This window comes from Crinia signifera, chromosome 12, assembly GCF_055691185.1.
Source record: "Crinia signifera chromosome 12, ASM5569118v1, whole genome shotgun sequence".
Lineage (NCBI taxonomy): Eukaryota > Metazoa > Chordata > Amphibia > Anura > Myobatrachidae > Crinia > Crinia signifera.
Window position 1 is genome coordinate 64,730,196 of NC_139228.1, and position 15,221 is coordinate 64,745,416.

Genomic DNA, 15,221 nt, shown 5'->3' on the forward strand with positions numbered 1-15,221 from the left:
GTTATGCGACTAATTAATTCGGAGCTTCCCAGTGATCTAAAATGAAGAAGTGATGCAACAAATAACTATAGAGACTCATTGGAAGCAATTCAATTAGGTGTGAGCAGGGTCCACCAAGACATGGCACCCAGAGCATGGCCAGCACATGCAGTACACTTATACGGTGTCTATGTCCACAGACGCCAAAAAGATGAAAAACTTCAACCTTTTCCATGATGACCTATTGCTCATGTCGTCCTTTTGACCATGCCTACCTAATGCACGTTGACTTTTTTTCATGTGTTGACATTTTGCCTGTCCACCAATAGTGGTCGACATATTGACTTGTGACCTAATTACTATCGACCGCATACCCCCTTTCAAAATCAGTGCAGTTTCTCTTTCCTGCCTGAGGCGACTCTCTGTTTTGGTGCTTCTAGTACAGTTTGTTCTGTATCTCTCTACTGAAATACAGATCAGTCTGTGCTAGAAGCACCGCCACAGAGAGTGACACCCCCAGGAGGAATTGTGCAGGGTTTGGACGGTGCCGGATGCTAGTATGAACACTAATATAATTATCGACCTATATCATATCTGTGAAAGCTCACTACTGTTCATTGTTCCCTTTCTGGTAGGTTCTTCTGGGTCCCATCACAGGACCAGCCACAGAAGATAACAGGTAAAGTAATATTCGTGTAATGACTTTATCCATCCATAGGAGTTCTATTGACGATGGGACGTTGCTATAGCAACCAATCAGATTCTACTACTTATGTATTTATTCTGCACCTTCTAGAATATATCTGTACCGCCCCCCCCCCATTGATTTGTTAGGTGTGTCGGAACGTCTTTATCAGAAGCCGATTTTTTACTGAACTATTATGAATTATGGTCAAGAATTTCATGTGATAATTCTTAAGGACTGGTCAAAGGTCGACATGAAAAATGTAGACACAGGACAAGGTTGACATGAGTTTTTCATGATTTAAAAAAAAAAAAAAAAAAAAGCTGATGGTTCTTACTTCACCATCCATGTTGGCATAGAGATTCAACAGTGTGCCGAGCACAGCAAGCCATGCGCGGGGACACGCTAAACTTATCGGTGGTCCATGTCGTCTCAGTGACCTCAAAAAAATGTGAAAAACATGTCGACATTTTCATGTGTCTATCTTTTTGACTTTGTCGACCACACCCCTTAAGATCACCAGTTAGTTTCTCGTAATCCAGTTGATCTATCTTTTCATTTTATTCACGTTCATCATATGGTGCTTCCTGGTGTAATGATGCGCATGGTAACTAGACTAAACATTGTAATAAGACTTCCCCCTGTATTTACTTACCCCTGTAGCCTACTATTTCCATAGGTCCACCCAGGAATGGCCACGAAAGTTGATGATAAAAAAAGAAAGCACCTGGTATGTTCTTGAGCGAAACCTGGTAATACTGGAACCGGAACAGCAGATCTTGCGATAACAACCCTTAGGAGCCTACACACGGGGAGATTTTGCTGAGCGATGCTAGATTGCTCAGAATGCTTCAGCAAGATCGCCCAGCACACAGCGCCGCACAGCGGTGTGTCAGTGCTGTGTGCTGAGCGATCTGTCAGGGCCAGTATTCTCCGGTGAGAACACTGGCTCTGACCAGCAATTAAGTAGATTTATTAAGCATGCTGGATGTTAATCGCCAGGCGGGACCGCACATCGCTATGGCTGTGGCCTCTGCATACGGAGCGATCTAGTGAGATCGCATAGAAATTGCCCGGAAATCTTACCGGTAGGAGCGCTGTTATTTGGGCAAAACCCAGGCTAATTGAATTCCCCCAATGTCCGATCACCATCTGAAATGTTTAGGCATACCCACTATTAGTGTTATCTCTAAGCTTCTTTTGCAGGGTTTCACACCCCGCCTATTTTTAAAACCTCAAAATACACCCTGCCCTCCTTTTATGGTGCACTTTGAGCCCTTACGCTGCCCCCCCCCACCGGGCTGACACGCCGCTGAGACCTTTTGGTGTGTGCCATCATGTGTAATAGGTATTATAGTGTGTGGTATAATGTGTTGAGCCCCGTACATACGGAATGATTTAAAGGACAATGTGGGCATTCCCCGATTGACGGGAAGGATCAATCGTTGAAATCTTTCTGTGCATCGTTAACGATGCGCGTACCCGCCGATCGTTAACGATGGTCTACAATCTTTCCTGCAATGCAGGAAGATCATAGACCAATCATTTGTAAAGTGAGCGATGTGTGCGCACCTTAAGAGGCATTACTTTGTGCGCCATAACGTGTAATTGTCATTATGACGGAATATGTAATGGGCATAGCATGACAATGTATTATTGGCGTAATCCTAGTGCAGGGTGCAATTTTTTAGATATGTTTTTTTTTTTCTAATGTAAATTTCTAATATAAAATGTTCCCTCCCGATTGAAAAGAGGGCCGTAGCCGGTGGTCCGCTCTCTGCCGTAAAAAAATCCTAGAGTGAACACTACACTATTATTACTTTCTTCTGCGGCAGACGTCAGGGGCCACAGGGATTACATTGGGTAGAGAGTGAGGTCACGACCTTTCCAGCACCAGAAAGGATAAAACTTCTGGACTGCCCAGAGACAGCCCTGGCTCCTCCCTCCTCTACCCCGCCTCCTAGGCTAGCTTACTTTCAGTTTTGATTGTGCTGGCAGGAGCCAACACGCATTTTGAAAGGGCTGCTGTTAAAGCAGCTTAAACTTCGTTTTGAATTTTTTTTTTTATTCTTATTTTTACACTGACTGGAGTCAGTGACAGAGCAGCAGCACTGGGGGTCTGTTAGATCCCTGCACTGCGCTCCATCACCCGGGACCCGGCAGCCCAACACCACCCACGTGGCTCCCACAAGCGGAGGTGTTCGGCTGGCTCTGAAGCACTGGAGAGCACAGCCGCGACGGGGACCGGGACATCAGCGGTGACAACCGCTTTCAGGCTGTCACATACAGAGCTGGTTGTGGTGTGTACGCACAATACAATCCAGTGTGGGATCTGACTATGTAGTCGGATTTACATTAGGATCACATGCATCTAACATGCAGATCGCACATTTGAGATAATTTGACTTAGTATTCCTCCAGGCCTCTAGTAGCCTTGCACCCCAGCGGGGTAGCATTTTTGGGAGATGCAGCTGTGGAGGTGCAGTACGAACTGTGTAATGGTTAACATTACTACCTCACGGCACTGATGTCAATCTATATTCATACCACACTGGATATGCCCAATCTCATTTGAGATCACATGGGAACACCAGCTGTTGTAGATAACATGGGTTCCATTCAAACAACGCCATTACCCTAACTGGGTGGAGTTTATGTATATTCTCCACGTAATTGCGTGGGATTACTCCGGGTGCTCCCGTTTTCTCCCACAAACAATTCGGTTTGTCATTTCTTATGGTTCTCCTTTAAGTTATGTTAGCGGAGTAACACTGGCTGTAGCTTTTATAATTAAAAGCTAATATGGCCTTGACTATGCATCCCTTCAGGGACGCAATCTCACTTTGGTAGAAGTTTTACTGGTTGCCAATGTTGACGGCCTTGTTCATTTCAGCGCCACCATATGCTATATACCAATATGTTGCCTCTTAATCTGTACGACCTATTGTATAGGGGTACATGAATGCATATGTTTATGTTTGTAGGCATTTGTGTGTGTACATGTGTGTATATATATATGTACATACACAATATATATATATATGTGTATGTATGTATATATATATATATATATATATATATATATATATATATATATATATATATATATATATATATATTAGTGGATATATATAGCGGTGCTAGGTCAGCATTCTCGCTTCTTACATTCAAACAGCGGTTCGATATAGTTTCCTGTTTGTTTGTTTTCTAATGTATCTACATACACATACATTATAACCAAAACTGATCCTTTTGGTAAATCCGTGTTTTATACACGCAACAGTACATCTTAAGACATAGACTGGATAATGCTATTATGGAAAAGATGCTTCTGTCTTGAAACCTAAGTGAAAAAGACAGTCCTGTGGGATTTCTGCAAGGTAGAACCTTGGTTTCTAGGTCACCCTGTGCAGGTCCAGTCGGGTGATGCAAAAAAGGGTGGTTTGTTATCAACCACTAGGGTGACACTCTGAGTGGGCCGGCTATGAGCCTATGGCCACACCACCCTGAACACGCCTGATCTTGGAAGCCAAGCAGGGTCAGGCCTGGTTAGTACTTGGATGGGAGACCATCTGGGAATACCAGGTGCTGTAGGCTTAGGCCTCCCGCTTCTTCCAATGGGAGCGCAAGATCCCGGCCTTGTTGGCAAAACTATACCAACAGATGGACCCTCCCTTCGGAGGTGTTCCTGTGGTTGGTAGGCCATTGGGGTGGACCAATGGTGGTTTGATGGCTTTGCGTCACATTTACCAGGTCACCCTGTATGTGTCCAGGTCTCGAGACCCTGCAGGTTACAGAGTCCACGCTCTGTTATGTCAGTCCAGTGGCTATTCGTGCGGAGGTAGGCTTTTCACCATTTTTGCTCCTCCTCAAAGTAATTTGTACATTAAAAGTGGAGGTGGGGGCACCTTAATCCAGGAGAATCTGGTTCTCGGATCTGTGAACCCTGTTAGGGGTCTCTCTTATCTGTCTGCCTCTGGGGCCAGAACTGCTCACAGGGCTGTTAAGACAACCTAATTAAAAGCCACGGGATTGAATTCAATCCCAGAATTTACCGTTTGTCTAGGGTTTTGTCCTTTCGGTAGAAGTAGTGGGGGCTGGCCTCCGCCTGTTTCTTTAAAGCAACAGGGCTCAGCTCTCTCCTTTGTATTCCACAGCCTATGAGCTCTGTGGTATGATCTCTGCTCATTCTTGCAGGGGGTCCTGCAGATCCAACCTCTGGTTGTTACAAACATGGTGGTTTGATAAAATCTTTCTCTGATTCTTTGGGCCCTTTAGGGCTCTTTACAGGCTAACTGGGACAACGGTTTTCCTGTTGACCGTTGCTGCTGGGTGTCTGCCCGGTAGGCTCTGTTAGGTCAATCGCCTTTCATAGTCTTTCATTCTCATAGAACGGATTCTTTGAAACGTTACTTTACACCTCACAAGGTGGTTCCTGAATTTCAAGTCATCCAGGAGATAGTGATCCCTGCCCTTTGTAGGCCGGCGGTCTCTCCTGGGCAGCAATCAACTGGAGATGGTCTGTGCTTTGCACGACTATGTACATCACGCTGTAATACTTTGGCCATCTGACTCTCTCTTTATCCACTAGAGAATTCATAAGAGGGGCTGGTCTGCTACCATGCAGACTATTGCCAGCCGATATCTGCGGTCGTTTATCAAGCAGGATTCCTTGTTCACCTCACTCTCCGTTCTTGCAGGGGTACGGGCTCATTCCACTACATCTGTGGGTGTGTTTCGGGCTTTTACAGGTGGTGCAACGGCAGAGCAACTTGGCAAGGCGGCAACTTGGTCGTCTGCCAACGATTTCTTACGCTTTTTTGCATTTGTTATGTTTGCCTCTCAGAACTCGGCATTCGTCCAGAATATACTGGCCGCGGCACAGGCGCGTCCCCACCCTTAGGTGGCTGCTTTAGGACATCCCAATGTAATCCCTCTGGCCCCTGACGTCTGCCGCAGAAGAAACTGAGATTTATGTCTTACCTGTTAAATCTCTTTCTTCGAGGACGTCAGGGGCCACAGGGATCCCTCCCTGCCGCGCCTGCTTCATGGTATTGAAGTTCATAGTTCCTCCGTTGAGTGAACTTAGTTAAAAGTTCCTTTGTTGAGGTACTTATACATGTCACAGTTATGGTTCCTCTGTTGAGCAACCACACACACATATATTTGTTGAATGTGTTACTGTATGGGTTTCTCTTCCTTCTATCTTGTCTCCTGCCTGGCTTTGGAAAAAACTGAAAGTAAGCTAGCCTAGGAGGCGGGGTAGAGGAGGGAGGAGCCAGGGCTGTCTCTGGGCAGTCCAGAAGTTTTATCCTTTCTGGTGCTGGAAAGGTCGTGACCTCACTCTCTACCCAATGTAATCCCTGTGGCCCCTGACGTCCTCGAAGAAAGAGATTTAACAGGTAAGACATAAATCTCAGTATTCAACAGGTCGTATGTACTAAAGCACTGATGGTGACCTCATGCTGTCACTGGCTCTTATCGTTGCAGACACACGCAGAGATGGGGAAGAAAAGCAGAGTGAAAACTCAGAAGTCGGGGATCGGGACCACAGCCGTAGTGTCCCCGAAAGAGATGATGAACCTGATTAGTGAATTATTACAAAGTAAGTAAGACACAGGGGGAAATGTAAAACCTGCAGGTATCTGAGAGATTCCAGACAGTCTGCCCTGATGTTTTCAAAGTAGCCATCATTTAAATGACAAAGGGCCTAATTCAGCCTGGATTGCTAATCAGAGAATTCGCAGTCCACTTCGAGATGAAAGCAGCCATCCAGACAGAAAGAAGAGATGCCCCTTGCAACATTGCGAATACAAATATCGTGGATCCGAGGCATCGAACAGTTTTTTGTTTTTTTTTCCAGTCTGCTCCATTAATCAGGCTGAAAGTGGTCATTGCTGGTGTTAGAGACCCACCCGAAAAACCTCCACGGTGTGTTCGCAAACACACCCAGAAAGCCCCATGTTTACACCCCAAACCGCCAGTTTCCCGTCGCAGTCATTTGAAAATCGCTCAATTTGTGATTTCTATGATTATTTGCAGTTCCTTTTCCAGCGCAGCATAGTCCGATTTACAATAGGAAACCGTGATAAAACAAACTGGGTAATAACAGACCGACATAGAGGTAGAAGGGCCCTGCTCGCAAGCTTACATTAGCGATACATGCTGAATAAGGCCCAAAATCGGGGTAGTTATGCCTTTTAAATGATTACCACTTTAAAACATTAGTCAGACGTGGAATGTGGCAGCTGCGAGTATTGTGATCTGCGCTGCATGAAGATCTGTCTGTTGTACTTCTACCTTTACTAAAGCATTTCCACGTCAGAAATATCTGCCTATTGCAAAATGTTACGTTATGTAAAATTCTATGTACATATTGGTGATTTGGTAAGAAAGGAATGGGCTAGGCACTGTTATACATAGGTCGGGTCTCTGTGTATTCCGAAAACCAAAATATTCCGAAAACCGTGGTTTTTCAGAATATTTCGGGTTCTTTTTTATTTGTTTGTTTCCCCCCAGTCCCTTTTTTTCATCCCCCGATGTCCACGGCGGCCTCCTTCGGCATCCTCTTCAGCAGCATCTCCAGTCCCAGGGGTGCATTGCGTGAATACTCGGGCACGCCGGTGACGTCACCGGCTCGCCTGCACACTCGTGCAATGCAACCCTGGGTTCGGAGATGCATCTGAAGAGGATCCTGGTGGAGGCTGGGGGACACCGTGGATGTCGGGTGACCATCGAGGCACCACCAGGGGACCAGGTAAGTATGGGAAAAAAAAAATCCAAAATCCAAAAAAATCCCTTATCCAAAGTGCTTGTGGTCCCGAGCATTACGGATAAGGGATACTCAACTTGTATATTCTGGAGTTCATAGCTATGGTGCGTATGTTTGTGTTTATAGATGTGTCCTCATACATTGGGGTCGCAGTCGCGCAGAATAGCTTCTCTCGGCGCGCCATGTCCCAGGCAGCTCTGCTGCGCTCAGCATCGTTCTCGCTCCGCGTGTGTCTTATTTGTGCAGTTAAAACTGTGAGCAACAAAACTGCTGATCAAATTTCTGTGCAACTTTTGTACATCTGCATACGATGGAGTCTCAGAGCCTGATTCACACCTGATCGCACGGCCGTGAATCCGCAAGATTGGCGATCATCGATGGACGGCGCATGCCTAAGGGTCGCAGTACGCATGCAGGAGACCTCCATGCGATGCAATCCTGATGCTACTTTTCATTGTGGCCCGTTCACTATATGATTGACAGGAAGGTGGCACTTGGGGGTGGTAATGGACGTTTTATGGGATTGCCAGTAAAAACACAGGTGCGCGTCGTCAGCTCTGGCCTTGATCAGGCTGATTCTATTGCAGCCGCCTAGTAGGTCCAGGGCTGCGCACAGGCTGCACCCAGTGGGGAAATCATTTGCTGAGAATGGATATGCAGCTTTTCGCTGGACTGCAACATCTTTGCTACCCATTCGCAGGCTTTGCGAAGGGCGGGATTGCACTCCGGGGGGGGTGGCGGTTAGCTGTTCGCACGGTGATCACACAGCGCTGATAATTCGCTGCTGTGCGATTAGGTCTGAGTTAAGACCTTAAGGCCCGTACACATTGGGTGACTTTGAGCTGAAAGTTGGTCAAAACTGCAGCGTTGAGCGGCTTTCAGCTCAAAGCCGCCCAGTGTGCATGCCTCGGTGGTGATCGCTGCTGCACGCTCCCGCATCATCACCGGGAAAGCCGCTCATCTGCTGGTTATAAAAGCAGATGAGCGGCTTTGAGGACGGCTTTGCATAGCGTAGCGCTATGCAAAGCCGTCCTCCCCCCTCCGTCGGTGCCAGGCTGGGGGAAAGCCGCTTAGTGTGTATGCACTGAGCGGCTTTCCCCGCAGCGGTGAACGCAATCATCACTGTCCATACACGCTGGGCATAGTCGCCCAGTGTGTATGGACCTTAAGTCTGTGTGAAACGGGTTCCGTAGCGAGCAGCTGCGACACGTTCTCATGCTAAGTACCGTTCTGCTTAATCTGTGACTTGGTGTATGTTTAATACCAAATCATTCATAGTTAATGGCACAGTGTCTTTAGTGCACTGTACAGGGCTGTTTGCTGGGTCTGCAATGCAGTTAAGACAAACAACAGAATGCACCGTATTATCGCTGTGTGGGTGAGGACACATCTGTGTACGTGTGTATATAAATATATACATGAATATCACTCATTTACACATAGGCACAAGTGCTGGTCAAGCTGCCCAGACAAATGCGTACAAAATAAAAACTGAAGTCTTGTATGGCTGTTAATTCATCATCATCCACCAGATGTCGCTGTTTCAGAAGCTCAGCGTGATCCCTTCCCTCTCACTCTCCAGTGGACAAGAATACCCCTTTCGCACTGCCGTAATATTCCGGGTTATTGCCAGGTCTCTGCTTGGTGTGAAAGGGTCCTCTAAAAATAACTAGATCCAGTAATCATGGGAGTCCAATCCAGAAAGCAAACAAGGCTGACCTGGGAAGGACAATGGTAATGGGGCAGTGTACTTACAGCATATGGAGGGCTGTATCCCCACGCTGGGAGATGCTGTCATCTCTTAATGCCATTAACACTGCACCCATGTGTAATCTAGGCAGATGCTGCAATGTCCAGCGTCAGAGCTGAGGTGTAAACGGGGTCTGACCCAGGTTAGAGCCTGGTTAAAATTCCCGGGTTGGACCTGGAATATCTGGTGTGAAAGGGTAAGTGGGAGATATAGAAGTTAGGGAAAGTCTCAGTACATTACTTGTGTATTGTGTTCCAGTCTTGCTTCATCTCCAAACCTCTACGTGCTCCATTTATGGTGACTAATTAGCATTTTGTCCCTGTAGAGTGCAGTAATCCCAGCTCTACCCCGGGAAGAGAGTGGGAGGAGTACGTTCAGATTCGGACGCTCGTGGAAAGAATACGCAAGAAGCAGAAAGGTCAGTGAGCGATTCTAATAAAATGTTTATTCACTCTGCTTAAGGTAATTATCCTTTATTTTATGTTGTTGTGTGTAACAATTATTCACATACAGGAAAGTGCCTAGAATTAGAAGCCACTCCAACAATATTGTTAGGCCACACCTCCAGCATCTATGTTAGCTCTGTGTGTATGACCGAGTACGGCCATGTTCCCCTTTTAAGTACAGGGTCACAGAGCGTTTTATGGTGGATCCACATGTAACACACACCTCCTGTGGTGTCCGTGTTATGTCTCTGAGAGGATGTGTGTGTGTGAAGGGGAAGTGTCACAGCCCCACTGTCACATTATAGTGTGTGTGTGTTACATGTGGTGTCTGGTGGTTTGTCCCTGAGAGGATTTGAGGGGAAGTGTCACAATCGGGTCGAATTGCCAGTTTGCTTGACTCTGGTTATAAGGTTTGGTGCCTTTACACTGCACTACAACCTAGAGTGTAACATCAGCAACAACCCGGGTTGAAAGCTGTAATATATAGATGTTCCTGAAATCAAAACTGCAGAAACACCGCTGTCTGCATTTCTAGGTGTCTGTCCTGCCCCTGTGTCATCCTCCTGTTAGCAATTCTAACGCCCCTCTCACAAATTGGATTTCACCATTAAAATTGAAGTGTTACTGGCACTGGCAGGTGACCGTGCACACGGAGACAGTGTCTACATACAGTATACATCCCAAAGCAAGTCCAGTAGTGACCTATATTTACATCATATTGTCCAAGCTTTTTGTATTTTATTCTGAATAATACAATTTCTTATGGTAAGAAGCCTATTAGAAAGCTGAATTGATCAGCTGCCTTAAATCTGGCTCCTGTGAATGGCCTTAATTAGAATTCTCTGTTATTTATATGGCGAAACCAAGGGGAGAGATGTGCAGTACTAAGCCTTGGTGAATGATGAAGTGCCAGCCAATCAGCTCCTAACTTACAGGCTGTGTATGAGAAATGTCAGGAGCTGATTGGATGGAACTTTGGTGTCTACATACTTGACCTTGGAGAGAGGTGAATGGAGATTACATACCAACCAATCAGCTCCTTACTGCCATGTTACAAGCTGTTTGTTTGAAAAATGACACTAGCTGATTGGTGCTTTATCTCTCTGAGGCTTAGTACATAGGGGCTAATGCAGTATGGATCACTAATCCGCAAATCGGATTAGTGCGCAATGTGTACCGCAAATCTCGTGCATGTGCGAGTGGAAAAAATAAGGCTTATGGATCGTAAATGCAGCCCCCTCACAGTTGATCAAAAGGCCAGCATTTGGGGGCGGAAACTTTTTCAGAGAGTGGGTTGGAGACATCGGCACTGACCACTTCCAGTCTGTCCCAGTTGCAGATTAGCGATGGCCTCCGCACTTCTCAGATTTGCACAGACAGCAAAATCTCTTCAATGTTTCGGCAATTGCATATGTATTTGCGAGTAGATAGCGATTGGCAAGCGTTTTTTTTTTTTTTCTATCTGGTCCGTGGCTTTCTACTCGCAGACAACTGCAACTTCTCAGATTAGCGAGCGATACTGAATTAGGAGAACCCTTAGAACCCTGTATCTCTCTTGACATTATCACCCTCCAGAGCTTAGTAGTACATAGACCTTCCCCCTCCAGTGCATAAGAAGACCACTTTTATGGGTTGAAGATTTTATTCTTTCAGCACGAAATTATGGTAGACGTTTAGAATTGCTTGTCTTCCCCTCCAATTAAACAAAGGTTTCCCATTATGACTCTTTACAGTAGGTCTATCTGTCGTGTTTGACGGCAAAAGAGAAGATTATTTCTCCGAGCTGATGGAATGGGCGAATGAGAACGGTGCGTCCACCGACGGCTTCGAACTGGCAGAATTTCCCGGCGAGGGCTTCGGGCTGAAAGCTACAAGAGAAATCAAGGCGAGTGTTTGTTTGTTACCCAGCACTTCCTCTCTCATGTACGTGGTAATCCCATCCCCTGCCTCATCTGCATGATCGGGGAGCTCGGAACTTGCCGAGGCGCGTCGGCCTTTATTTGCACGCGCACAGATGTCCCGCTGTGCCGGCGGATCACTTTCACATAAATCTAGATTGTATTCCGTCCCCAGTAAATGGAGCCAGCAGGCATCTTGTGTATATTAATGGCTGACTGGATAATAGGCCTCCAATCTCCTGCCTGTGTCTTATTATCTGCAAACGACGGATTTCTGATACATTTATTACATTTCCGCCGTTTGGAACCTGAGTTTCAGCTCTGTTTATTCATCTGAATGCTGCGGCTGGATATTTGCAAAGTACATTTTTTTTTTTTTTTAGTAAATATCCTGTAATTGTTTTATCTCCTGCCATTGATAATAACTATGGTTAACGTTTTTACATCTCTAGTATGCTTTTGGGTTTTTCAGCTGTATGATTAAAAAACAAAAAGTCGTTTGAACCCTTCTGTGCGGCATTAAGTTACAATGAAGGCGGAGTGAGCGATAATCCCAGCCGCTTCCTGTTTCCGTGCAGTAGATGTTGTCTGTATTGGGCTTCTGGGCCATCTCTCTCTACTGCTCCTTGCACCCTGGATAAAACCTGTTTTTGTCCTGCAGGCTGAAGAGTTATTCCTCTGGGTACCAAGAAAGTTACTGATGTCCGTCGAGTCTGCTAAGAACTCCGTATTGGGTAAGAATCTGATGTACGATGAGTCGATCTCAGCAAAGGAAAACACAGGCTGAAATGTTACTATTCAGCGGCTTGCAAGAGTTTAAGAAACCGAAACCTATCCCACAGCCAACTTTACGCAAACCTGCCGTGGTGGTAAATCCTGCATCGATCAATAGGATCTGTGCAATCTTGTATTATGTTAGAAATCGCTCCAAAAAGCTTTTAAAACAAAATACGGCATAGGGATCCACTGCAAACTGATCAGCAAAACTAGGTGTTCCAGATTACTGAAGGTTTATTGCAACATATTCTAGTACATACGTACTGTATGCACATATAGTGGTCGATCCTATTAATTGCAAATTCATTGATTTGTGTCCGAAGTTGCATAAAATTGCTTTCTACCCTATGAAGCAGCGAGTGCTTTTTGGCGAATTTCGTCCGCCGTAAAGTGCATCTGGTGCCGTGAGTCGTACTCGCAAATTATCCGTGGAAAATAGGATCGAAACCTCCCCTCCCCCTCCCCCCCATGGTATGTTTCAACCAGGCAAGGGATTACTTGGTGGAACATTTTAACCATGAAGGTCCCGTTCATAAGAGTAAAGGCCCCCGTACACGTGAACCACATCGGGCCCGAACGCACGACAGATCACGTACACGTTGTGCGTAACCTCGTAATGCGCAGTTCCACGGGTTGAGAGGTTGTACCCCAGATCAGACATGCTGCACGTCTGAATCGTAGGCTTTCATTACGGTCGTAGGCCGATCGCATGCGCTTTTAAAGAATGTATGATCGCTCGTTGACCACCCTACAATCAGGTTGACATGCATTGGGTGAAACATTGAAGGTCGACACCTGAAATAGGTCAATGTGCCTTATGTTGACATGGCAAGTCAACACACGCATTAGGTCAACAATGGTTAGGTCGACATTCACAAGGTTGACATGGGTTTTTCACTTCTTTTTTTTTTTTGTGCCGACAGGCGGTATTTCATGCCCTACCATCCACAAGGGCGTGGAGGGAAAAAATAATAGTGTGCCGAGCATAGAGAGCGCAACGGCAAACTTATACCCCTTTCACACCAGAAAATGCAAGGAATTACCCGGGAAATGGTCCGTGGATCAAGTCCAGCAGGGACATTCCCAGGTTGGCCCCTTTCACACCACCCTAGTCCCTGCATTTTCTGGTGTGAGGGGGCAGCGGGGTCCAGACTGCAGGAAACTGGGCGCTTGTAGCGCTATTTTCCGGGCAGCGGGGCGGGAAGCAACTGCTGGATTTGAAAACATATTGAAAAGACTGGTCAGATGCTGATTGGCTGACAGCGTCCGGCCAGTCTTTTCAATATGTTTTCAAATCCAGCCCGCTGCCCGGGTAAGTTCCTTTCACACCAGCCAGTAACCCGGGATGGTCGTGGGAGCAACCCAGAGATGAAATCCTGGCAAAATTTCCTGTGAATTTTGCCTTGCAACCTTGCACACCCGCGCTAGTCGTGGGTTGTTCCCGGGACCAACCCGGGAATTTTGGCTGGTGTGGAAGAGGTATTAGATGGTGTCCATGTCAACAATGTCGACATTCGGGACAAAAAAAAGTGAAAAACCCATGTTGACGTTTTTACTGTCAACCTAGCCATTCTGATGCTTGTGTCAGCATTCCATCCATGTTGACCTTAGGCATGTCTACGTATTTCAGTGGTGGGCCCAATGTCCAGCCAATGTCCCATGTTTTTTTGGGATGCTCTTGTTGATTGTGCTCTGTTCTCCTTGTTATATGGAACGCGCTGGAAATGTGCTACTACCACACTTGGTGTAATCTCTAAATCGCTTCTTTGTCCTCCTGGTATTTGTGGTTCTGTAAACCTCTTATTCTCTGGGTGTAGGATCGCTTTACTCCCAGGACCGCATTTTGCAAGCAATGGGGAATATCACGCTGGCCTTCCACTTGCTGTGCGAGAGAGCCAATCCCAATTCCTTCTGGCTGCCGTACATCAAGACACTCCCCAGCAGCTACGACACGCCCCTTTATTTCGAGGAGGATGAGGTCCAGTATCTCCAGTCCACCCAAGCCATACACGACGTGTTCAGTCAGTACAAGAACACTGCGCGGCAGTACGCCTACTTCTACAAAGTGATCCAGGTAAGACTGGGTGCCGTGGGCCATACTTGTGTGTGGGTGTGTGTATAGTAAGTATGTCATGGTGTTTAGGTATCCAGTATCTTACGCGTCATATAGGTAAAGCAGTCATTGGCTTATGACTCAAAAAAAATACTAAAAATAGATATATTTCCGGTCACTTCCATCTGTCCCCTCTCTTTATGTAGCTCCACCCCCTCTCTACTATTACCAGTTATTTCTATATTCTGGAGCACTTTAGAGACCTTCTCCATTCACATCAATCCCTGCCCCAGTGGAGCTTACACTCTATAGTCCCTATAGGTAGGTCCATCCCCTATAGCAGGGGTGGCCAAACCTATCCTCAAGATCTACCAGCAGTACATGGTATTTCAGGCAACCTGTGGATCTATAGTAGGAATGAATGCAGCAGGTTTGAAAATGTGGCAGTTAGTAATGACTGCACCTGTGCACCAGCTAGGTGATATGGAAAACGTGGACCGTTGGTAGATCTCGAGGACCAGTTGGGCCACCCCTGCCCTATAGGCTCTTCTGTGCCTTGCCTCTTTCATCCCTCTCCTATACTTACCCCCTACCTGTAAGTCATCCAGGTCCTCTCCTATTCTGTACAAGCATGACTGAGCCAGATTAATGAATTTGCCGGCTTATCAGCGGCATCATCTGCATGCAGGGAGCCCCCCCGCAGCACGATTCCCCCCTCCCCCACCCCTCTGCAGCACGTCCACCTAGTAATTATAATGCATGTCGACCTAGTTCTGTTGACCCATGCCCCTTCTAACCCCTCCCGTAGCCCCTTCTACATCGAACACCCACCTGAATCATAACTTCCCCCCTGGCACCTGT

At 46.4% G+C, this 15,221-nt stretch overlaps 1 protein-coding gene and 1 pseudogene across 6 annotated transcripts in view; both read left to right on the forward strand.

The window, feature by feature from the left end:
- The window catches only part of SETD3 (SET domain containing 3, actin N3(tau)-histidine methyltransferase), a 58,133-nt gene that overhangs the window by 21,087 nt on the left and 21,825 nt on the right, over nucleotides 1-15,221 (forward strand). For 2 of the 6 annotated variants that reach the window (XM_083165974.1, XM_083165975.1), the window contains exons 2-8: nucleotides 615-658; nucleotides 1,344-1,394; nucleotides 6,155-6,269; nucleotides 9,512-9,604; nucleotides 11,366-11,517; nucleotides 12,192-12,264; nucleotides 14,125-14,381. In XM_083165974.1, the coding sequence (XP_083022100.1) occupies nucleotides 1,356-1,394; nucleotides 6,155-6,269; nucleotides 9,512-9,604; nucleotides 11,366-11,517; nucleotides 12,192-12,264; nucleotides 14,125-14,381 (729 nt within the window). In that variant the 5' untranslated portion in view covers nucleotides 615-658; nucleotides 1,344-1,355. The remainder of the gene's footprint in view (nucleotides 1-614; nucleotides 659-1,343; nucleotides 1,395-6,154; nucleotides 6,270-9,511; nucleotides 9,605-11,365; nucleotides 11,518-12,191; nucleotides 12,265-14,124; nucleotides 14,382-15,221) is intronic. The other 4 variants (XM_083165976.1, XM_083165977.1, XM_083165978.1 and 1 more) reach the window with 2 other exon arrangements.
- Nucleotides 4,153-4,261, forward strand: LOC146050819 (5S ribosomal RNA; annotated as a pseudogene).